At 40.1% G+C, this 24,602-nt stretch overlaps 2 protein-coding genes across 5 annotated transcripts in view; both read left to right on the forward strand.

The window, feature by feature from the left end:
- bsnb (bassoon (presynaptic cytomatrix protein) b) overlaps positions 1-3,500 on the forward strand; it is a 62,111-nt gene extending 58,611 nt beyond the window's left edge. For both annotated transcript variants that reach the window (XM_038696742.1, XM_038696743.1), the window contains exon 13: positions 210-3,500. The gene's annotated coding sequence lies outside the window, so the exon portion shown is untranslated. The remainder of the gene's footprint in view (positions 1-209) is intronic.
- A 9,957-nt stretch (positions 3,501-13,457) lies between these two features.
- Positions 13,458-24,602, forward strand: part of erc2 (ELKS/RAB6-interacting/CAST family member 2) — a 39,730-nt gene continuing 28,585 nt past the window's right edge. Inside the window, exons 1-2 of one of the 3 annotated variants that reach the window (XM_038697856.1) lie at positions 13,458-13,947; positions 19,037-19,849. In XM_038697856.1, the coding sequence (XP_038553784.1) occupies positions 19,172-19,849 (678 nt within the window). In that variant the 5' untranslated portion in view covers positions 13,458-13,947; positions 19,037-19,171. The remainder of the gene's footprint in view (positions 13,948-19,036; positions 19,850-24,602) is intronic. The other 2 variants (XM_038697855.1, XM_038697857.1) reach the window with 2 other exon arrangements.

Here is a 24,602-nt window from a genome sequence, read left to right on the forward strand (position 1 = left end):
GGGAATGTGGACATAAACCCGACTCAGTGCTTCTTTGAGCAGCAGGCCAGCCTGCTCAGCCCAGTGGATTATTGCTGATACCAGCAGGCCTGTGATTGGCTGGAGTATTATGGAACGTAAAGGAGAGTCTGGTCTGGAGAATTTGATATTGTGCATTAACAATTAATTTATTTCTGCTAACATTCACATCTTCACTGTCTTTATTTCAGGAGCACAACAACGGCCAATAATGAGGATGTAGTGAAGCGGAAAAGAGAGGGGGATGGGAGACTCTAGTGCTCCTTCCCCTTCTCTCCTAGAGAACGCCTCCTGGGATCTGTGTGACAGTAAAAGGCCTGCTAACTGAAGCACCTGGATATCATGGGAGAAATTCAACGTGTTCGGTGGTGCATGTCTCTTCTTTCAAACAGCTCAATAAAGGAAGCCTCACATCGCCCTCTACAGGGGTTTTAATCGAACACCACTCATGTCTGAGGAGTGCACATCTGGCAAGAATATTTGATTCTACATTGATTTCTTCAGAGCCTTTTAATGCAAAACACTGAAAAAAAGAAGAAGACAGATTTTCATAGGTTTTCCTTGTACCAAAGATACCGATCATAGCCTACAATGACACCACATACCTGGAGTAGACGAGGTGTATCACAGCAATGACAACCAACCTGATGACTCCACCACAATCCTTGAATGCTTGGTTTCTTTGATCTCTACAGTACATTCCAGTATAGGGAATTTGACCCTTTCTTTGAATGTTTTTTAATTTAGCTCTTTTTGTTTTTATGTCTACTGAATGCTTTGTGTAAACGTGGACATGAGAATGCACGCACTAATAATTCAAAAACGGAAAAAAAAAGAAGCCCATATCAGAACTTTTTCACCACCTATGAGATGCCACTAGTCATTAGCTGTAGGTTTTTAGGGAATGGAATTACTACCAGTGTGCCCACAAGTGTGAGATTCACACAGATGAGAGGACCAAATGAAGGAGTGGCCACGGCTCTTTATTAGCCATCACAAAGCCATCGTTATAGTGAGACCCAGAGCTGACACGCTCTCTGGGGCTGACTATAAAAAGGATAAAATCCCAGAAGGGACTTTATTCTTTTTATTGATTTGTCTCATCTTTTAGTTTCTTTTCATTTTTGCCTGATATTCACTGAATGGAAGAGCCTTATTCAGTACACGTTTTTACTTGTATACCTCACATGTTTTAAAATGTCCATGTCATCATGTATTTCTTTTTACACAACTGTATACTATTGTATGTACATAAAACAATTCAGAGATCTAATTATGTAAATTTGTCATTTGTGTATTTATGGAATCACTCTCCAGTGACTTTCTTTTTTTTTTTTTTTGGTTGTGTTTTTCTTTGGTAAAACTTTATATTTTTCACTTTTTATTTGTTTGAATCTGTTTTCTTGCATCAAATAATTTGCTTGTTGATTTTTAAAAGCAATAGCATGCAGAAAATGGTATATAGCACAATCGTATAAATGTTGTTTAAATTAGTGATGGGAAATATCAAACACTTCTGTTGATTAAAAAAAATGTAATACAATTTGTCAGAGGGTTTACAACCACAGTACCGTGTCCTGATGTGCATGTTTTGTGCAGACGCATAAGAGCATGCAGACAGGTACTAACACAGTCACACAGACACTCGCTCTCTCTCTCTCTATCTTCTGCATACACATTTGCACGCACGCGCGCACACACACACACACATTACACTTTCTGCATCCTTGTTACACTTCAGAGCCAAGGTTAATTGTGTTTCCACTGAATAGACCTGTTAACTTCCTGCTGATTAATGAGGTTACCAATTCACCAACAAGATGATCTCACTAACAAGCTGGGCCCACTGCCTCTATTTGTGTAAAGACACACACAAACACACACAACCACATACAGATATAGGAGGGGATGAAAGCAATTATCAATTCAAATGTTCTATGCAATGACTCATTTTGAACCTGGAAGTGATTCTGCCTAAAACAGTTTATTACCATTGTACCATGTATTCACAAGAAAACCACAAAATTGTGAACTAAGATAGTAAAAAAGAAAGGTTCATGAAAATGTTTTTACTTAGCAACTTGTCTCTATGAATTTGAATATTGAACTAGAATTGTTTTTATTTTCGTGGCATGTTTTGACCCCTCACTCCCCACACGGGGGACTTGTTGCCAAAGGGTAAACTGTGTAGACTGTCGGTTTTTGAATGTCCACCATCATGTTGCTTTGAAGCATGGGTTTGCTTGGCTTTGTCTGGCTGTTTGTTAGCCCTCATTCAGTTTTTGTGTGTTTTGGCTGACCTGGGCTCCTCAGTGTTTGGCTTGCAGTGACTGTCCGTGCTGCTATAAACCTGTGATACAGATGGTCAGCACTTCTCATTAATACTTGTCAATGTACATATTGGGTGTCAGTGTAACCTGTGGGGTGAATGGAATGCTTCTATCTGATATTTCATCGTTGATTAAACCACTCAGCAGCCAAGCCATTGGAAAGGTGCATGATTAGATCTTATATTCTTGGAAGTTGTACCTGATTAAAAAAAAAAAAAAGGTAAGGCATGATTTCACCAAGGTTTGCCTAACGAACCTTGACTATCACAGGCCAACGTAGAGAATATTGATGAGCAAAATGTTCAGCCAGTCATTCAAAATCAGGGCATGTCATTTTGAAAGCACAAGTCAGACCGGTAGTACTCAAGGAAGCGCAGAAAAATGGAGGTTGCGTAAGAGTGCCTCCCACTGAACAGTGTATGAGATCTGTATCAAAACAAGAGGTAGAGATGCTATCTGGTCGATACGAGGTGCATGAGATAAAACAGCCTTCAGTGCAGCCGTGCGATTGACAGAAAGGCAGACAGACACACATACTTATTGTAAATATGAATTCATTCTTCTGTACAGCTTTTGAGTTTTGAGTACGGCTGTCATGTGCATCCCCATGCCGTATTTGCTGCCAACTTTTGTGTATAAAAAGAATATTTATTACCACAATAATGAGGATGATGACGAAACTAATGATGATGAATATTATAATTATTGCATAAGCATAGTGTATGTGGCTGACTTGTATTGACTGTTTACAACAGTGGAACAAAACACATATTCAGAAACATCCAGTCTGTGTATAGTTTCTATACATATTGTGTTTGTAAAACAATAAGAAAACACCTCCACAGTAACTGCAGAGTAGAATGCCTTTGTCAGTCTATTGGGAGGTCTTCAATTTGATGGATATGATCTGCAAGGTGAAGAGGGTAAAGGAAAGAAGTGGGAAAAAATGAACCAAAAAATCTGGAAAATGTCATTCACTGTTGTAAGTGCAATGGGCAAAACGTCAGTCGTGTATCCATTGTGAAACCTTGTGTTCTATTCAGTGTATTCCTGTAAACAGATAGAGTAAATTTTGGTGCATCATGTCAAGTAATGTGATTAATGAAAATATTGACCCTGCAATTTCCAAACAGAGAGAAGAATAAAAAGAAAAGGAATATATTGTGTTTATTGTCTTTGGTCTGTGTGTATGTATGTGTCATCTACGTTCTTGCAGCACTGATGGAGACACTTGGTAAGTTGTGTAGCTCTGCTGCAGACAGCAGAGATCAAGAATAAAGACCTCGAAGGCAACGCGACTGCTCAGATAAGACCAGGCTTTACGCACTGAAGCAGTGATGACTTATCCCAGTGTGGGTGGTATAGGGAGGCAGGAGCAGTGAGAGAAGTATTTGCCAATGCATAGGGAGAGATGGTGTGAGTGTGAGAGATGGTGTGAGTGTGAGAAGTGTGTTTGTGACTGAGTCTGCATGTGTGTATCAGGAAAAGAGCGAGCATTTGAATAGTTTGTATTGTTGCTAACTATCTATATTCTCCAGGTAGTTTAAAAATGCTTACCCTGATAGCTACAGTACAGTGAGGTGGCGTTATATTAATATAATATTCAGTTTAGTATCACAACAAAAAAGCACACCAACTGATGCTGACTCAGTAATTCATTAGATTTTGTGCAGCTGTAGTTACTCTTTGGTGTGTCACTAACCTCACTGATACAGTTCATCATGGCTCACCCCTCTTTATGGCAGCAGGGTTTTCATTCCACATTCTATTGTATCCATTTCAGAACAGGCATAAACACTTTTCCTGTTAGATGTGGTCAGGTGACACGTGTATGTCCCAGTTCATTTGAAGCATGCTGTTAACATATACTGAAACCTTTACTTTACTGTAGGTGTGTTCAACCCCCTATCACTATGACTGAATATTGGCATGTAGATGTCTTCAGGGTTCTTATCTAATGTAAAGTTTGGGACAGATTTGACCATGTACAGTCCATTTACACACTTCCTTACTTCCTTTTTCATGGCAAAACATAAAAATTGAACTCCATGCCACATACATGCTGTTAGATGAATCCTAAAAAGCTTTGCAATTCAGCATCACAAGGGTCTTTGGATTGCACGGCCAAAATTTGAAGTCGAACAGAATAATTGTCTAGGAGGAATTTGTTGAAGTACAGAGCCGAGCCAGGCGAAAAATTGCATATTCAATTCAAGATGGCGGACTTCCAATTGGGTTTAGGATATGGCTCCAAGAGGCTTTTTTTAAGTCTATAGATGATACATCTGCCGTCCAAAGTCCATACATCTGGGTGAAATCTGTGTGAAACACACAGCGGGGGCTTCTTCAGGCCACTTTTGAGCCATTTTTTCACAACCATGCCAGAACCACATCAGACAATAGAAATACACCCCTTCTGACTTGCGTGCCAAGTCTCGTGAGTTTTGAGCATCCCTAACCATTTCAAGGTATAAAAGTCTTTGGGGGAGCTATAGTGCCAACGTGCCACCCCCAAGCCCAGGTGTGACGTCAAATCGAAATATTTACCAGTTCAAGTATGGGTCAAAGTTTTGTGACTTTCTGAGCATCCTAAAGGCCTCAAACATGGGTTTAAAACATTTTAATTGATGCAGAAAATCCAAAAAGGCTGACTTACGGTTAAACAAAAGCTCTTAAAAGAAATTAAAATGTGTTCTTTATGATGAGAGAAATGATCCCCCCAGATCTCATGAAGATCAAAGCAACTTCACACCAGTGTCACTTGATTTTGGGGTTGTTTGCTTGACATTAATGGTTTCCATTACTACTCTTTTGAGCTGTATGTCTTTTAAGCAATTTACTGAGTCTGGACCTGAGGAATTTGCTCGTCTTCTATGTAACATGTTATTTCCGTAGTTGTTTAATCATGTGTCGATCATTCCACTCCTTTATGAAGAGAGCTTACAGTAGGCCTACATTCACGTGGACACTGCAGTGCACCTCTGTCATGTTGCTGGATTGTGTTTGAATGTGAGGGCTACTCTACTGTAAATTGAATTGACTATCAGGTTAGTATGAAACCACAACCCATTCTTCCGCTCCACCCGCAGAGTGTAGCATTAATAATAACAGTAAACAGTTTTTAAGTTTCACAGCAGCAATATGATTGGCTGAAAAAGTAAACACCCATAATCAACTATTTAAGAAGAAAAGGGGAGAGAGAGAGAGATCGAATGAGGCATAAAGATAGTACAGTTGTCAAAAATAGTCACAAAGCAATACGAATGGGGTTTTTTTCTGACTGGAGTCAGTTCAGTTGGCAGACTCTTGAATTCATTTTGAAACAATTTAAAGTGTTTCCCCAGTTGAGGGTGATGGGTGTAGGCTCTGGCAAATCCTATTAACGTATTCAGGTCATTTGATTTCACAAGTCAATAATGTATCAGAATTTTGTCAGAATAGCAAAGCATGAAAATAACTCAATTTGTGGAAAAATGTAAATGCAAAACAGGATAGGTACAATGTACAATTTATTTATCATTTTACAACACAGGGTTGTAGATTACGTTGTAGTTTCTGTTACGCTACTCACAAAAATAAACATTATATACAAATATTATGTACAGTAGATGGGTGAAAAATAATACTCACTGATGCTCGGTGGATGGGTACAAAAGATCTTCTGCGGTTTTAATCACCTGCTGCAGAGCCCTACTGTCCTGGGCTACACAACCCATACCAGTTTGTGATGTTTCCAGTCAGGATGCTTTCTATTTCTCCTCTGTAAAAGTTAAGAAAGAACTTGGCACAGGAATTTTCTTGCCTCCTTAAGTTTTCTTAAGCCATTTCAGAGCTTACACTGAATTCATGTGCTAAATCCTTTATGCAGATCCAGTATTTGTAGTGGTCAATTATAATTGCACGGCCTACATATTGATGTGAAATTATTCAACTGAACTTTCACCCACTTCTTCTGCTAAAAGAAGGCCACTGGTTTCTTTAATGAGGTCAGTCTTTGTACTACGCACTAAATAGCAAATGAAACTATTATAAATATCTTTTGATTCATGAAACCGTGAAGCAGCTTTATCCAGAGCCCAAGATATGAGCAGAATCTTGGAGAAGAAAATGTTTGTTGGTTAAATACAAGAAACCAAATGGAAAATGTCAGTTTTGAGAGAACAACTGACCCTGCATATCCAGCTGTGCCAAAGCCTTCTACCAGCAGTCTTCCAAGGAAGCAAGTTGTAGGCTTCATACAAGATATATTTTTCATAAAGATGATTGTGACATAGGTCCACAAAGGTTAAAACACCACTAAAATGTCTCTATTAACTGATATCACCCATCAATGAGAGGGTTATGAAGCCTTAAGTGCTCTATCTTTGCTCTAACAAGGATTTATTGCTGAACCCTGCAGCAGCCATCTCTAGCATTGGTGGCCAACCTTTTTCCTTCAGTTCTCTCTAAGCATATTTAACATCATGAAATATATAAAATTGCTGAACCCCTCTCCTCATGCACTGTTGGCGGTCACTTACCCTATATTACTTCAAGTAATAGACGTTATGTATATATTTTTTCTTTCGCTGCCGGGGTCTTAGAGGCTTGTTTGAGCCAACTCTGTACCAACTCCCTCTGCAGAGCAGGTGAATGCTTGTATACAGCAGGTTGATTTATGGTTTGGCATTGTTCTCAGTTACAAGTCACTTGACCTACATACCATCTTATTAAGGGCATAAATGTATGTCATTAAACTGTAAATCGGATTCTTGCATTCATCCATTTCCTGAAAGCCATGATGGGAGCCTCTGCCTCTGAGGATTAACCAGTTATTTCCATCGGTAATGACCTCAGAGGAACATTTTGTGACTCATCCTCAAGTAGAGGGAAGTGAGACATATAGTGGTAGAAGACGCATAGAGTAACCAGAAGCAAGGACTGCTCATCCAACTAATTATTTGTCATTGTTATAGCAAAAGTGCATATTACCATATTTGAGCCTGTTTCTTAGAATCAAGATGATTCACTGTGTTGTAAGCACATGATGTAATTATTTCATGATGCAACTGCGACACTTCTAAGAGACACCTTTCCTGTGAATACCAAACCACATCTACTTCTTCCAAGGACATAACAGACCAGAAACCTTTCTGATGTAGAAAAGTAATCTAAAAGCAATTCTTATAAGTGATCAAGGAGCCACTTAACATGACTTTGATGTATTGTAATCACACCACAAGAGGCCAGCAGAGAGCAAACCCAAAACTCTATCCACCTCAAAATGTCGAGATCCATCAGGCTGCTGGGCAAAATGACAAATGAATAGGGCTGAGGGAGAACTGGCTGCTCAGGTTTTCATTCCTCACCTGTCACTCACAGTAATCTGCTTGCTTGCAAATCCTACAGACTGTATAATCAATACAGAATCCTTTAACAATGAAACAATCCTTTTCCAGGCCTTAAAGCTTTCTAAAGGGTTTGTTTATGGACCATCTGTCTCACCTCAAAAAGTGATCAATAACCATAAACTACTGTCACCTCATAGAAAAAGAAGAAGGTTTATTGATTGCTGTCAGGATGGAAAGAGGATTTCAACAAATATAACAAATAAAATGCTTCTGAAATAAACTACCTAACCCAGCATTTTACCCCTTGATGGAAGCCATTAACAGAAAGTGATATAAATGTATTGTCAAATTTTGTATTTCATTGCTCTGTGTGCAGAGTTCTACAGTGCCTGCTATTTCAAAAGAGAAATAAAATAAAATAATGCTAATTTGTTTTGGTTGTCTACATTAATAAGACTTTTAAGAGAAGAGAGAATTACATTACAAAATATGACTGACCAAAATATTGAGAATAAGAAATCATTAAAACTCAACAATGTCCAAGTAATTGCAACAAATATGAGGCTGATGCTGTAAATAAACAGTGTGCAGAAAATTACAGGCGCAACCACAGCTAACGGGTTCAAATGTGTTGAGCTTAAGAGACAGCTATTTCCCACAGGAGTTGGTGGAGAACAAAATCAGAGGTAAAAGGATTGTGAGGTCTGGTGTCTCACCCAGCCATCCACCCCAACCACCTCTTTAATCTGAAGTTATTTATACTAGGCCTACTTTGAGCGTTAAACAGTGATGCTAAAGCATTAAAAACTGATGCCATGGGATCTTGACCAAACGATATGACGACTTGGATATAACTCAGAATGAATGCTATTGTTGTTTGGTATCTTATGGGGAAAAAAGCAAGGGTTTGCTAACTCACATCAACTTTAATATGTCAGTGTTGTGTTTACAGCTTGTTTCTGATGCCCCCAAATGGCCCCAAAAATCTTGCAGGTTTAAAGCCTACAGTCAGTAAACTGGGTGCCTTGACCTAATGTCAACTCGTAGCAGTTTTGGGCTTTCGCATCCAACTCTTTCTTATACTTTGCCTCCAAGTAACAGACCAGTGTGTTGTATTTGGACAGTTTAATATGAATAAGTGTGAAACTACAAAACAGCAAGAACTGTTAGCTAATTGTAAAACATGAAAACATACAAGGTAAAACTGAACATACTGTGTAACATGCACACTGTGTTAATTTACTGAACACCAAAGATCCACCAATGATCTTAATGTACCAATATATCATCAATATCCACTCAAAAATATCTAACACATTATAATCATAAAATATACTCACTGGCATTGCCACTCAATAGGCAAGAACAAAGCAGATGGAAACAGATAGAGAACCAAGTGCTACCCTCTGTCAACTACAGCTGTAGGGATGAAGGGGAGGCTGCTTCCTGTCACGTGTGCTTATGTAATGTAGGTAAACTGCACTACTAGGAAGTATATTGATGACAGAATATTTGAGCGAGCACAAAACAAATTCTGAGAGCTATTCAGTCTGCAAGTCAACATCTGAGAGCACACAGGCATTGATTTGTAAGAGCAGTATCAGACTTGAGCTTGCAATCCAGTCGTTTTGTCAGCCTCTGAATTTGCAATTGGTGATCATATGATTATTTTGGACAACATTTGATTTATATATTTTATGTTAATCCAACAGATCTCTTTTACCATCGCCTAGTTTATTTATACCAATATGTTGGATTTGACTTGAATATTCTGAAAATGCTGAATTCTGAATGCAACCACAGCCCATAATAATTGTATTATTATTGTTATTATTATTTTTGATTTTGTTTTTTTTAATACCAAATGAAGTCAGATTAGATCATTTGGTTTATAAGGGCAGCATTTTTCTCAGAAGTGAGGATAAACCTCATTCATAAATGTTTCTCTTATAATGGTTCAAATAATTTTCTCCGTTAAAATTACTTATAAAAACAGAGAAATAACAAATAGGAAAATTCTTCATCTGTTTCAGAAAATCACACTAGAAACATACGTTAACATGACACCTGCCAACACAGCCACTATATATAGTTAGTAACTCATTTTAGATTAATTTGACTCTCAGAGTGACTTTGCCACAATGGCTTCAACTCTAGAAAATTTGCCAACAGATTCAATTTAGATTTTTGTAATTTAGTGGCAACATTTCTATCTAAAAATAACATCTTCAAAATCATTTGATGGTACACTCACTTGTAATAGTGTGAATAGCCTCTGTCATTACTACTCCGGTTGCTACTGCACTATGTAATATTGGAATCCCGGGCAGGACATTTATGATGACAACTGTGTTATGCTTTACGGCACCAACACGACTCTTTAGCAAGCAAGCTATAAGTACAAGAAAAAATTATATAATGTACAATGTCATTGCAGAGGCTGCGGAGAGACCAAAGAAGACGTTTGATGGAGAAAGCGAGGAAGAGAAAAAGGGAGTAAATATCGGACTGGCTTTTACTTGTTGGCGGGAGCTAAAAGAGCTGAAAGGATATAGGACAGATTCTGAGCTGGCCTTCTTGCTTGTGGACTAGTAAGTATTAACTTATTAGCTGTCTTGCTGTCTTGTGTTGTTGCACTTGTTTATGTTTGCCTGTGGCAAAACCAACCAAAGGTTTCACAGACAGAGGTTTAGCCGCACTCTATAAATCTGGAGTTGATGTTATTAAACTTTCTACATAACACACTCGGACATCTGTAACGTTACTGTAAGTGCTCTTGCGTTGGTTGCTGTCTTGCTTTGTTGGCTAACTTGCCGTCTAAGTTTCAAGGAAGATGGAGAGCAGCGCCGGTGTTTGATCGAAGACGATGGTGACAGAGGAAGCTAAGAGGAGAAAAGCAAGAGACTCCTGGATGTTGGCAAAAGCTTTGTGAAAGAAATGGCAAGACAGACAAAGAGCTTATTCTTTCTGTGTAGGCTACACAATTGGAGTTGTAAGTGATATTGCTATGTCTTGTCGTACTTGCTTGCTGTTAAAGTTGTCGACTTGCTAGTTTTTTAAGTAATGTAAACCTACAATGCATGTGTACAGGTGATCTTATTTACGACAGCAGTGAATTACACTCGCCAAATCACACAAAAAAAACAAATCTTACATAATCTTGCTGTAAGATAGTACACACACCAAAACTGCTCTTTATCTCCATCTGGTGGTTTGAAAAAATTCCACTGTCCCACATTTTATTTCGAAAGCAGAAAGAAAGAAGAATGACCATTCACCTCCAAGTAAAATTGAACAGGAGATGCTCTGCTATCAGTTTGAATTTGCACTCTGGGGATTCAGACTGCCAAAACAGAGTGCTCAAAGAAATATTTTGTGGTCTCTCAAATCTTTAGTCGTCCGTAAATTTCTATACATGTGACTGGCTGAAAGGTGAGGGGGCAGTGGCAACAGCACTATCATGAAAAGTTACATTATGAAATAAAATGTGTCACTAGGAAAAATGCCACTATATATTAAAAAGTTTTGAAATAAAAATGAATGCCAATAAAAAAGATGATAAACAATTCCATAATAATGAGTTAATAATTTCTCAACTTATTAAAATAATTTTTATTGGTTGATTTATATATTTCATGTGATAATAATAAAAATGGAGACAAATCAGAATAGAAATTTCTGGCAGCACTTCAGCACTGACCACATGGCTGCTGTTAGGATACACAGGAACATATTGCGGGTCAAATTGTGAGAAGAAAATAAGCTAAGCCTCTCCATAGCCTCTAATGCCCTGCAAGGGACAAGCCAGTCTACCCAACCACCACTCACTTTGTGCATGTTACTGGAATCACATAGTGGAAGCGTAAGGTATTCAATCGGAGCACAAAGCGTTTCTTACTGTACCCATTTGCCATAATTCCTGTTCATATAACCTTGTATGTGTGCATATGAGAGAAAGAAAGAGGGCGAGAGAGAGAGACTCTGTGTGTTTGTGTTCAGGACACAGAAATGCTGATGACTCTCCTTTGGGCCCTGTCAAGCACACTTAGCATCAGTGTTTACCATGCAAAATAGGAGAAAGTCTCCCTAATTGCAGAAGGCCTGATGGCAGGCAAGACCAGGAGGAAGACAGCAGCCAGGGGTACAATGTTCTGTTTGTTATCTGTTGTGTGGAAAAGCCTGAAGGGCTGCCTGTTCGAACACGTGTGAAGGACGTACTCACCTCATGGTGAAGTTACAGTGTGTGTGATGTCATGCGTTTGGATTGATTTATGCTACGACAGAAGTTCCTCTTTCAGTGCTGCTCACTGTATCTGTGGTTGCCCTCGGGCAAATCTGATTTACAGTGTTGGCAGTCTGAGCACCGGAGAGGAGCCGGTTCATTGTTTTATAAAAGACACAATATGTCACTGCTTCACTGATCATATCATTCTTCCAACTACTTGATTTAAAGCCAGACTCTCTGTCCCAGTTTTGTTTTGCTTGGAGTTCAAACTTGAGGGAATAGTTTGACATTTTAGGAAATTTGCTTATTTGCTTTCTTGCCGAGTTAAATGACAGATTAATACCACTTGGATGTTTTTAGGGTAAATATAAAGAATGGAGTCTTGTCCTTATAGTGAGCCGAGACTCCTGGAAATGAGTGCACCTAGCTAAGAAATAATACGGCACATAAACTCCAATATAACCACAATGTGTAATTTTTACACTTTGATTCTTGAACAGATTAAACAAATGAGATATGACATGTTAATGAGGCAGCCTACTGATAGGTGGATTGCTTCCTTTGGACAGTATCGGGCTAGCTGTTCCCCCCTGTGCGCAAAACTATGTTGAGCTAAACAAAGCTGTGTTTAGCTATGCTAAGTGTCTGACTATAGCTTCATACTGATCAGATATGAGAGTGGTATCCATCTTCCCGTCTAACTCTCTGTAAGAAAGTGTTTCTCCATGTGTTACAAGCATTTATTTCATCTACTCTAACATACTTGATCCACTTTTGTAGGAGCTGCTGGTGTAATTTTGTTTCTTAACTGCATCAGATGTGTAATACTAGCGAAGGAGCAAGACATTACAGAACATAGGGCATATGAAAATGAAAGGTTTTTCTTGCCCAGAATTTAGCCTGTAAGGCTTGCAAATGCTCTCTTTTCTCTAACTAGGATTTCCAGACTACAGTCCCGTTTTACTTTAACCACTCAGTATTAAATCCGAATAGCTTGATACGGGTGGTAGCCAAGAGGGAAACTTCCGGTCTGAGACAAGATGCCAATGCAGAAGTCCATTAAACTTGCATTCTATCTAACAACCAGCAGGGGGGCGACTCTTCTGGTTGCAAAAAGAAGTGTGGCTCCATTAGAAATAATTGTAAAAGGACCCTACTTCTCAGCAGATTTATTACCTCAGTAAACAATTTCCTAATGGGTTTATGTTCTCAATCGCCAGTTTCATGTCTTCTTCAGTACAACATGATTTAGTAAATTATGGTCCCATTTAGAGGAAAACAGACCATAAAGCAGAGTATGCTTCAGTTCGGGATTATCTATGATTGACAAGTCGTTACCATGGCGACCTGTCAATCAGGCTAGAGTGACTTGTACCCATAAATGCCCTGTTAAAATGACAGTTAACATGAATTACAGATGCACCTAGCAAAGCAAGCTAGCTAGCTCCGCACACGGCCGTTAGCGCCACCGTCCAAATATGGTCATGTCCGGTGCCGCTGGTTGCAAAAACTCAACATGGCGGCGCCCTATCGGCCAAACTCGAGGCTTCAAGGCAGTCCACAAACCAACGGGTGACGTGGTGGTAGCGGGAGGACTCCAAGGGACCGTGCTGCTGCTACCCACAGGTTTGACTACGGATCCAAGTCACATAATTTTGAATTAGGCCCTCCCTGTGTTGAAATGCACCGTGACTACATCGCAGTGTTTCCGGGCACATGTAAACCTCGACGAGGGGAAACAATAGCCCCAAAAGAGACAAAGAGGAGTTCCAATTAGAAACTAACACGGTCAGTGATTCTAGATCAGCACCAAGACGATGTGAAATTGAGTGCAGGCCGCACTCACCGCATCTCATCCGCCCATCCCCTCCTGCCGGCTGCCACTTGCAGTAGTGGTGATGCTGCTCCCTGGTGTGTAGAGGAGGAGAGAGAGCGTGTCCGCTGCCCAATGACAGCGCAGGATGCTGAGAGAGGCTGCTGGGGTGAATGGAGGCGACAAGATGCCGTCTAGAACGGCGAAGGAGAGGAATTTACATCCATGAAGGTACAATTGCTTATTTTATTTGACTCACATCTATCCGCGTTTCATTAGCCTATAGAAGTAATGACACTTAAAATCCTTTGGGGGTTTTTGGAGCGTTTTGTGAGCGACCTGTCGGGAAAAAACCACAGGCTATGTGGGATTTTTTTTTAAAATCTCCTGCCGTGGTCGTTGATTGCACAGCCAGTCAGTGCTCACTTGATACCTGAGAATTTGCATTTTAAAGCCGCGTTGAAACCATAGAGCAGCGCTTTATTTGAAAATAAAGGTTTCAGTCTGCTTCCCCACGGCTGGTTAGACCAATGTTTCATTGGTATAGTCAGGTGTTCGACGCACACCACGCTGGAGCCGTGGAAAATGTAGGCCCAGTGAGCTGTCAGTTGCTCGGTCGTGCTCCCTATGCTGCATCAAATGTAATTCTGCCTACACATCAGTCAGCATACATTGAAATAAAAAACAGGGGCCTACGTGTAGCCTAACTGAGATACATCTGTCGAGGACGTTTCCTCCTGAGCCTTTTTGCATTCACAACCCATTTCTAAGCAGGGTTAAACCGTTGAATGTTGGAATTGGGTGGACGCGTGGAACAGGCCTTTTGGAGCAGCACAAACCTCATCCAATCAAACAACCATTGAGGTCAGTGGAAAGCATGGGTGCGTTAAGACTCTGTAGTAGAATACGTGATGAGGAGGCTGCATGTGTTGTACTTGCTCAGGTAGCACTGCGCCGCACAGGACGGCTTCTTTTCACATGGAGTTCCTCTATGTAAAAGGCTATTTATAGAAAAATGTCCTTCTACGTTCTCAGAGTCAAAGATGCCTGGTTTGAACTAGTGGTCTTAGCCTAATACAGTTGCGTTAGAGTAGGAACAAAATGCCTGCATGCTGGCTTTCAAAATCACATGATAGCCTTATAGACAGTCTACAGATACACTCATCATCGCCTGAGGTGAAATCTTTGCTTCAGAACATCTGTATCCTCTCTGCTGTTAACGCACCACTGCTCTCTGAATTGCCTGTGATCATTTCTTCAGTGGCCTATACTGGCATTTGCTGACAGTTTTTTTCTGGGTCCTGGTAACTGTAATTACTTGAGTAGGCTAGTATGACGTCTGGTCAGAAACGATTGAAAGTGACAGCATGGCCATGAGTTGCAAAAAGCTGCATGAAAAAAATAATTTTAATCAGAAAATCCCTGATGGACTGATTATAAGACTGTGCCAACACTCCTTTGGTGTCATTCTGAAAATAAGCAGTAGTAATATTTTATGTACCTTTGCTATGTTTTTGGAGTATCTTTTGTAAAGTTTACTGTAGTGTCTGGGTGGGGTGGAGGATTACATGGCCTTTTCAGTTGGCATCCCTCATGGTACTCCAATATTAAAACAGTTTCTGCAATAATATGATATTGGTCGTTTCCTTCTGCCCGGCATATGAGGAATGTGCTCCGGTGCTGTGTGGATCTGTGTGGGTGAAATCTGTTAATGTGGAAAATTTACCGCAGACCTTGGTTAGAAGAAGAATGAAAGGATCAGAGTAATATTTTTCACTGGATATAAACTGGTGTGGAACATTGACTGTGTCTGTCAGGGATTTGTAGACATATGTAAACATATTCGATGTTGTACTTAGATGTCCAATGTACTAGTGCTGATACGATTAGTCAATTGACTGATTAGTCCATCGACAATTTTGAGAATTGTGTAATTGTTTAATACATTTATCAAACAGCAAAAACATCAAATACTCCATGATTTCAGCTTGTTTTATATCTTTATATATTGAATAGCTGTGGATTTTGGACTTCTAGAGACAGAAAACTTAAATTAGTCACCTCAGGCCTTTTTTGTGCTATTTCCGCACATTTTGTGGACTAAATGATTAATCAAAAAAAATAAAAATAAATCAACAGATAATGAAAATGTTCATTAATTGCATCCCTACACTTTAACTTCTTTGGTCATACCACATGGAATTCAGTATTCCCATACCAATGTTTCAGCTCCAGGCAATCAATCTGTGAAATCTGACTGTGGCACACCCATGTGATTAGAGTGTATCCCACTGGGTGGACAGAAATGCAGAAACACCCTACAGTACAATAAAAAAATGTAAGCGAATAACATTTAAATGACAATGTCTGATTTTTGTTTGACTTTCAGAGGCGCAGTGTCAGAGGGATTATTTTTGAGATGGAAGTGTGTGGTGTTAATCAGTGTTTGTGTGTACACTGGTCCTCATCACAATGCAGTTTTCTTGTGTTTGGCATATGTCATCATGATTTTTTTTTAAAGTAAATAGTTCTGGCACATGTGCCTTTGTTAAATTGCTGACAGTGAAGATCGGCAGGGAACACGAAAAGCGACAACAAAGATACCCAGCTGCAATCAAAGCGTGGACATTGGCACACATGGCACACATCCCAGACCACTGGCCCACCAGCACGGCACAGGCTTATTTTTTGAAACTTTTCTCCACATCACATTACATCGTTTTCCTGTAATTCACAATAACAAAGACAGCTATAGAAGTGAATCATAGCTGAAGTTGAATCCCACTTACTAGAATGCGTCAGCTTTAATAAGGGGGCAGACAAACACAAGACAAGAATAAGCAACTTAAAGAGGTAAAAAGAAGCCAGAGAGTCACTGCCTGAATCATTGGCCCAACAGTGGTGACATAGAGGAAGTCTAAAAAATGATGACAACACATTAAAAACACAGACAAACTTCATTAAAGAGGAGCAGTCATTATAAGTAGATCCTAACAAACACTGACTGAAAGAGGCTTCATAGGATATTTTGCCTTACGCTCTAAACCACAGTACCGCCTCAAAAATGACCACTGAGTTGAATCATCCTCACCAACAGTTTCATCAGAAATAAACCCCAAACACACCCCAACAGCATTCTGAACCTCACCAGACTTTGTATATAGCAGGTGAATTATAATTTATTATTAGATGTTTTTGTTCTTTTGCCTGTACTGCCCATTAGCTCCCAAAACATTTACCAACCAGACTTCACCGACCTGCTGTAGCAAGCTGACCACTGTAGATAAGAGCCGCTGTTGTTGCTGCATATCTCTGCATTTTTCAAATTTGAATTTAATTTGCCAGTGTTATTTAAAAAATTATTTCACACTGTTTATAGGCTGTGAATGCAAACTCTTTAAACAAATTCTGGTTGATCTGTATGTTCTCATCAAATTTCTAGACACCTTTTACTGATGTACCTTTTTTGATGTTAACTAACAGAGATCACAGTATCCTGTCTGACCTCCTCTGCCAGATGAGGCTTCAGTGAATGTCTGTCACCCAGACTGTTACTGGATTTCCTGACACACTGGGGAGACCTGTTGACATGTGGTTCTCTGTGCCTTGAATTGTCATTTTACCTGTCCTTCATAGAAAAGCAAAAGAACACGCATGAAGAAAACTTGGGATTGTCAGAAAGAAAGCTCTTTTGAAGGCAATCGGCAGCAACTAATGATTATTTTCATTGTCAATTAATGCATTTTCTTGATTAATGGATTCATTGTTTGGTCTATAAAGTCAGAAAAGTTTGAAAATTATGAAAAATGTTTCCAAAAGCCCAAGATGACTTCCTCAGATGTCTGGTGTTGTCCATAACCCAAAGATGTTCAGTTTACTGTCTTAGAGGAGTAAATAAACCAGAACATATTCACATTTAAGAAGCTGGAAACCAGGGAATTTTTCTTTAAAAAATTACTCAGACTGATTAATCGATGATCAAAATAGCTGCCGATTAATTTAATAGTTTACAACTAATCGATTATTCCATTAATCTTAGCAGCTCTTCTGTCATGTCATATTGCCAATGCTGCAACACACACCATCCAAATTTGGCCACAGTTTCTTTTCTTCTCAGCTTTTGGAAACTTATTCTACCGTTATGTCAGACGACTGAGGTGCGTTATCTCTGTTAGCCCAGGCTCTGTCACCATGGCAACTGGGTCTGAGCAGCAAGTGTCACCAGAGGAGAGAAAGTATCGTAGTTCACTTTGATGGAAGAGTCTAATTTTATTTTTCTCCCAGACGATCCAACATTATTCATCACCAGACAGCCTGTGACATTAAAAAACTCTGTCAGCGTCTTCAACATTTGTTGTTTAACAGCTTTCTGTATTTTACCTAAAAAAACATCTACTGCCGTTTTGTGTCATCTCATGCTTAGAAATATAGACTGTGATATATCCTATGCTATATTGAAGCTTGAGATGGCATGAAATGGCAGAACTTATTACATGCCATTTTAGTATGCCATGGGCCTGATTATGTTAGCTGTCTTTTATAATTAATTTTTATTGCATTGAGTTCAGAATATTGGATTGATTGTATTGTTGGGGGTCTGTTGATGTACGCTTTATACTCTGACAGCACACACTGTTGTGTTCCAAACATCACTGTGTTCTCTAGAGAAAATGTAAGAGTTAACATCACACTCACATAAACTATTAATTTGGTCTATCCAGTATCATAGCATCTGTGCTTGTTTAAAAACTAATAATCACTAATCTAAAAGAAAACAGTTTCATTTGAATGATTAAACTTTTTGCAAGGGATTCACTTTAAAAAAGAACATTTAATCATTTCCAGGGCATCATTATTTAATCTGATATAAAACAACTGGCCATCATTGATCAGAACAGACAAATGTGATATTTTATTTTGTGTTTTAATTAGTGTATTATTTAGCTGAAGGACTGTGTAGTTGTAAAGCTGAGCTGTCTGTCCTGTATTAGCAGCATTAATGGGATGTACAGTAGATAAATGCTGGCCAGTGGGAAATCCAGGATGATGCTGGGAAATTCCTGTGGGCCATTTGAAATAGCAGCCACATAAAATGTGACAGTTTGCTGCTGATGTTGACTAATACAGTGTTAAAGCAAACAGAAATGTTTATTTATTCATCTGGAGCATCTTGCAGGCCAAGTATGTTTGTTTTAACCAGTTTTTGAGGAGAATGTACTGTAATTTTTGTTTTAACTGTGCGTTTCTTTCCGTGCCTTTCATCTGACACATGCAAACAGTTGTTATTCATCTAACAGGTGCTTCTCTCCTGTTTCCTCAGATCTGACTTTGATGTGCTCCACCTATTAAGGCATGAAATAAGTCACCCATGTGCAGTTCAGAGAGTCAGAGCAGCTTCATTTCTGCGTGCTCCTGTTAAGGACCGTCTGGTGGCTACACCGCCGATTCACAGGACATGTACGGCAGTGCCAGAGCTGTAGGCCATATAGAGAGCAGCCCCGCACGGTCCCCGCGCCTGCCAAGGTCCCCCAGACTGGGCCATCGGAGGGCCAACAGCGGGGGCGGGGGCGGTGCGGGGGGCAAGACGCTCTCCATGGAGAACATCCAGTCCCTCAACGCTGCCTATGCTACTTCTGGACCCATGTACCTGAGCGATCACGAGGGCGTCGGCTCCACTGCCACCTACCCAAAAGGCACTATGACTCTGGGTCGCGCCACCAGCCGGGCCATGTACGGGGGCCGCGTCACAGCCATGGGCAGCAGTCCTAACATTGCTTCAGTGGGGCTGCCTCATCATGCTGACCTTCTGTCTTACAGTGACCTGGGCTCCCTCTCCATGCTGCACCACCACCACCACCACCAGGGGGTGCCCTCCGCTCTGCTGAGGCAGGCGGTGCGGAGCAGTGGGGGGGAGCTGCTGGAGATGCAGGCCCAGCTCAGGGATATGCAGAGGGAGAATGAGCTGCTGCGCAGAGAGCTTGACCTAAAGGACAGTAAGTTAGGATCTTCCACCAACAGCATCAAGAGCTTCTGGAGTCCTGAGCTGAAGAAGGAGAGGATAATGAGGAAAGAAGAGGCGGCTCGCACATCAATCCTTAAAGAGCAGATGAGAGTCACTCATGAGGAGAATCAGGTGAGACCAGCCCTCTCAGCTGTCATAATCCACTCTTTACTGCAGGGAATTTTAGTGTCTGTTGTCTTTCTGTTGTCTTTTTTGATCTGTGTGTCTCTGATTTTGCCATTCTCTTCTCTGCAATATACCACCGTCATCCTCAGTCCAAGAATTCAGAGAACTATTGCAGTCAGTCATTCTTTCAGTACTTGTGGAAACCTTTCTGGAAAGAGTTTTTTGTGTACATAAATTTTTAACACACACTCTCCGCATGGTACTCCAGTACAGAATCAATATCAGAGAGAACACTTGAGCCACAGGAAATACAAAACCTTTTAATCTGGTTGTCTATAATCTAGTTTTTGAAATCTGAGCTAATATACCGGGCCATGTACCTTATACAAAAGCATTTAATAATCCATGGTTTTGACAACGAAAATCGTCCCTCAATTGTTTGATGATTAAGTGAAAAGCATAATGACACACAGGTTAATTCCAACTTCTGTACTCAATCTAGCCAAAACATGAGTTAAATTTAGTTCCTTTTCAAAGGTTGTTATAAGATTGGCCCTAGAGTGTGGGATGTCAAAAGGGGTTTTGCTTGCTTCAATGTGGGGGTGTAGTCATGGCCCACTTAAATCAGCAACTGACAAAAGTAGGCACAAGGCCCAGAGATAAATGTCAAGGATGCTTAAACACTCTCTCTCTCTTCCCTTTTCCACTGTATTTCCTTTACTTACTCTGACTTTGATCATCTCCCGCTGTCTACCTCTGTTCATCTGGTCTTCGCTATCTTCAGTCTGTTTTTCTGACTAGATGTAGAAAAAGTATCTTAGCTGCTGAACCCTTTGTTTTTTAAAGAAACCAAATTGCAGCATGCACAGTTTTCTAACAGCTAAGTTGAATATAATGATAATAAGATTTAGATATAATAACAGCCATACATCACTTTCTGCACATGTATTCAATATGCAAAAATGCTCTTTGTGTCACTAATTTGCATGATGGATGGATTAGATGAATCCCAGTTGCATGTTTTTGGGATATATGTGTATATATAGAACAGCAAATACTTAGCTGACATACTACAGACAGAGGGTTTATACTGTATATAAAGCACTTGGCTTAGTTTGATGTTTCAGTAGAAAGGAAAAGTGCACAACACACACACTGTGGTGGATTGTGGAAGAGGTCAGCATATTGCTTGACTGGCTGGATAGAGCTCTACAGCATTTTTTCCTTTTTGAGGCAGACTGTGGCATGATGCAGCTAATTGCACGATGCCTCAAGCAACGTAAAGGTTGCATTTTGCCAGCTGGTCATGGTCTTTGTGTGAGTCTGTCTGCGTTTCTGTCTGACTGAGTGATGCTGTCGGACAGTGAGCAGCCAGTAGGCCACTCATTACTCAAAGCGGCAGACGCTGTGACTCCACCCTTCAAGGTCATAGCGGTAAACCATTTGTGTGACCCTTAAATGGGTCCTAAAGCAGTGCCATGCTGCTAAAGTGAAGGATGCCGAGCTCTCTGTCTCACAATTGGATGGTTTCTACCTGCTGGTGAACCCTAGAGGGGAGCCAGAGGTAGCTTGATTCTTCAATATCTTTATGATTCGTGAGAATGTGTAGTGACAGTGTTTGGGAGGAGAACGTGCCTGTTCGAGCTAAACCAGCACTGCCACTGACAGGGCCCAAGCCATTCATCATCTCACTTATTCCTTATGTTCGATGTGCGATTAAATACTTAGCGTGAATCCTTGTATATATTTTTAGCTTGGCTTTATACACTGTAGGATCTGAATGTGTCCGGCAGAATATGAAAGCTTTACAGTGTGGGCTTTCTTGCCTTTGTGCTTGATACAAAGAGAGGGCTTTTTTTTTTTGTCCTCCTTGTCCATCAGTGTTCGCTCTGACTCTGCACAGAATGATATTTATATCCCTCCGGGTAGGGTTCATTAATGAAGTATGTCAGCTAATAAAAGGCAGATGTGCCTTGTTACTGTAATTGGTCTTTTCTATCTTGGTTTCTGGGCTATGAGGCATCCTTATGTAAGTGTATACTTTGAGAGGCTGACTGAGGCGCAAACTGCCTCATTAATAATGGAGTAATTTCAGGCCAATCATTAAATTTGTCTTGTAGCACCCTTAACAATTGCATCAGGTGCTGCAGGCCTCTATTAGCTTGAGCAAATGCCATGCATTATTTATTTTGCGAAAAATAAGATCTGGGAATATGTGCTTCTTTTTACCGCACCTTAGGAAAAGAGGAGATGCATTCAGGCATTAGGGTTTGTCTTTCACATGTTGTGTAAAGCACAGACACTGCCGTGTGTGAAATACCAACCATAGCCTGCAGTGCTTTGATCAAGACAGTGGATGGTCATGACTAGAAGTAATCACTGGCCCAGGACTGTGTCGTGTGGTGCATTTATTAATGCACTATGTAACTGGCTCACGCTGCTACTGTACATTGTTGGACCATTTGACTTGAATTCAGAAGAATTTTTTGTCGTTCTGAAGCTGGACAAGAGCTGCTGGAGGGAAGTGTGTGAGCTAGAGCGTACCATATCTGACTGAGTCATGACCACTGCTGTTCAGCCACCCAGTCAGCCCTCATCAATGCAATTCCCCAAAATGGAGGCTGTGCTTCCCAAATCCCAAATGCTCGGTCTGTGCATGAATACCGTGGCTCAGACACGACATGTTTTTTTTTAAATTCTTTACTGTGAGCTGCTGATTGTTACACTGAGCAATGAATGTGCGAACATGTGATGTGTGACTGTCGGGTCTGAGCAAAGTGTGAAAAAATATGCATGTGCGTGTGAATGTTTCCCATATAGTTTTTGCTGTGCACTGTATGTATGTGGACATTTTTGATTTGAGGTTTCTTCTCTTTGTAGTTGTGTCAGATAAGTGTGTGCTAATGTGCACAGAGGTTATTGTATTTTGTGAGAGAGGTATAGTGTAGACTATGATTCATATATCTGGCAGTGCCGCAGATATGCATGCTACACCATGTACATTAATGCAGTATGTTAACATTTAGCTCTGTTCAGTTGGTGACAAACAAGCTTTCAGTTGTCATATACACATGATGAGCAAGGGTATTGATTTGGTTTTCAGCAGTGTCATGTCATGTTGAACTCAAGCGGACACAGGAAGTATCATGTGAACAGTCAAAAGAGCCGATGGATACTTCCTGTGGCATCCACTCCCCCCCTCCTGTCTGAGCACATAAGATGGCTGCTGCCTCATCCAGAGGACAGGGAGGTGATGAAATGAGGAGAGAGAACAAGATGAGATGAAATTCAGAGAAGCAGGGAAACATTTACCGAGTGCAAGGCTGGTGAGATTAAGGTGGGAGTGGAGGATGGAAGAACAAAGCAAAGGGGATAAGACGTGTTACAGTCTGCTGGTGTCTTTTTCTCCAGAACAGCTTTGATTAGATCAGATCATTTACTTAACAAGTAAAGTGAGAATCCTATAAAAAGATGCACTCTTCTTTGAACCTTCTTTGAAAAAAGAGTGTGACAACAAAATGAATTCCTCTCCATTCCACTGACATTTTACATCTTTTTAGAGGCTATTGCGGCTCAGGAGGTTGTGCACTAAGGGCCACCCACTAATTGTAGGTCTGGCAGTTTCATCCCTGGCTCTTCATGTCCACATGTCAAAGCTATTTTTCACTTCTGACATTTTATAGGAAAAAGAATCATTAAATTCAAAAGCTGTAAGATAAAACTCAAAGATGTTTTTTGTAACAAGTAGACAAGATACGCAAGGGTGATACAGATGGTGAAAGAAAAGGAAAAGTCCTCTGAGCAGAACAGTATACTTCTTACTTATGGCTTAAGTGTATCTTGTGTATCTGTCTATCTTGGCTGAAGTTTGCTTTATTGAACGCCACATAAATGTATGTAGCAACTCCGTAAGGATCATAGTCCTTGTTGTTCTTCTGCTCTGTGACTTTCCACTGTCCCATCTTTTGGATGCCCACTGTGACACGCTTTCATGAACTCAAATCAGAAAAAATATTGCTTGGCTCAAAGGATGTTTACCCCAAACATTATTCTAAATTAACTAACTAAATTAACTAAATAAATTAACTAAGTTTGCGTGAGAATGATTTGTAAATTGAAAGGCATTCATCTGGTGACATTGCTGTAGATGAAACTACGCTAACTTCAAAGTAGGCCAGAGCCTTTCAGATGTACTGGTGCATGTGCAGCCTGTATTGTCCTCTTATAGCTATGATATATAGGTTTATATCCCACCAGCTATGCAATTAGAGAACAAATACCCCAAAATTATCTGTAAAACATTACTTCTCAGATTTAGCATTGCACTCCTATAACATTGTCAGATTAATGCAGTAGAACATATTTCTTTTTTTATTCCCTACATCCCTACATACTTTTTCATTGACCTGCGCCTACATTACCCACAATGCAACTTGACCATCATCAGTTTGGTTTGGAGACAGAGGTAGTTCACCCCCAACCAATGCTGACTCAAGTGACATCACTTGAGGAATTGTATTAGATTATACGCAGGTCCATCTGGAGCCACAAAAGGTTTTATACAACTTTTTCCAGCTATGCAGTGGTTCACCCCAAGACATGTAAACAGAGTTTGAAGTGTCTAGGTCCTGTACATGTACAATGCATTGTATCTATTATTTTATTAATATCTTGATAATATTACTACTAGAATAAGCTTCATCATTATCGCCAATGTTATCAGTAGTTATCAGTTATCTGTGTGTGTGTGTGTGTGTGT

The sequence above is a fragment of the Micropterus salmoides genome, unplaced genomic scaffold, assembly GCF_014851395.1.
Source record: "Micropterus salmoides isolate LMB-PRFRI ecotype aquatic unplaced genomic scaffold, ASM1485139v1 Ms_hic_scaffold_4, whole genome shotgun sequence".
Classification (NCBI taxonomy): domain Eukaryota; kingdom Metazoa; phylum Chordata; class Actinopteri; order Centrarchiformes; family Centrarchidae; genus Micropterus; species Micropterus salmoides.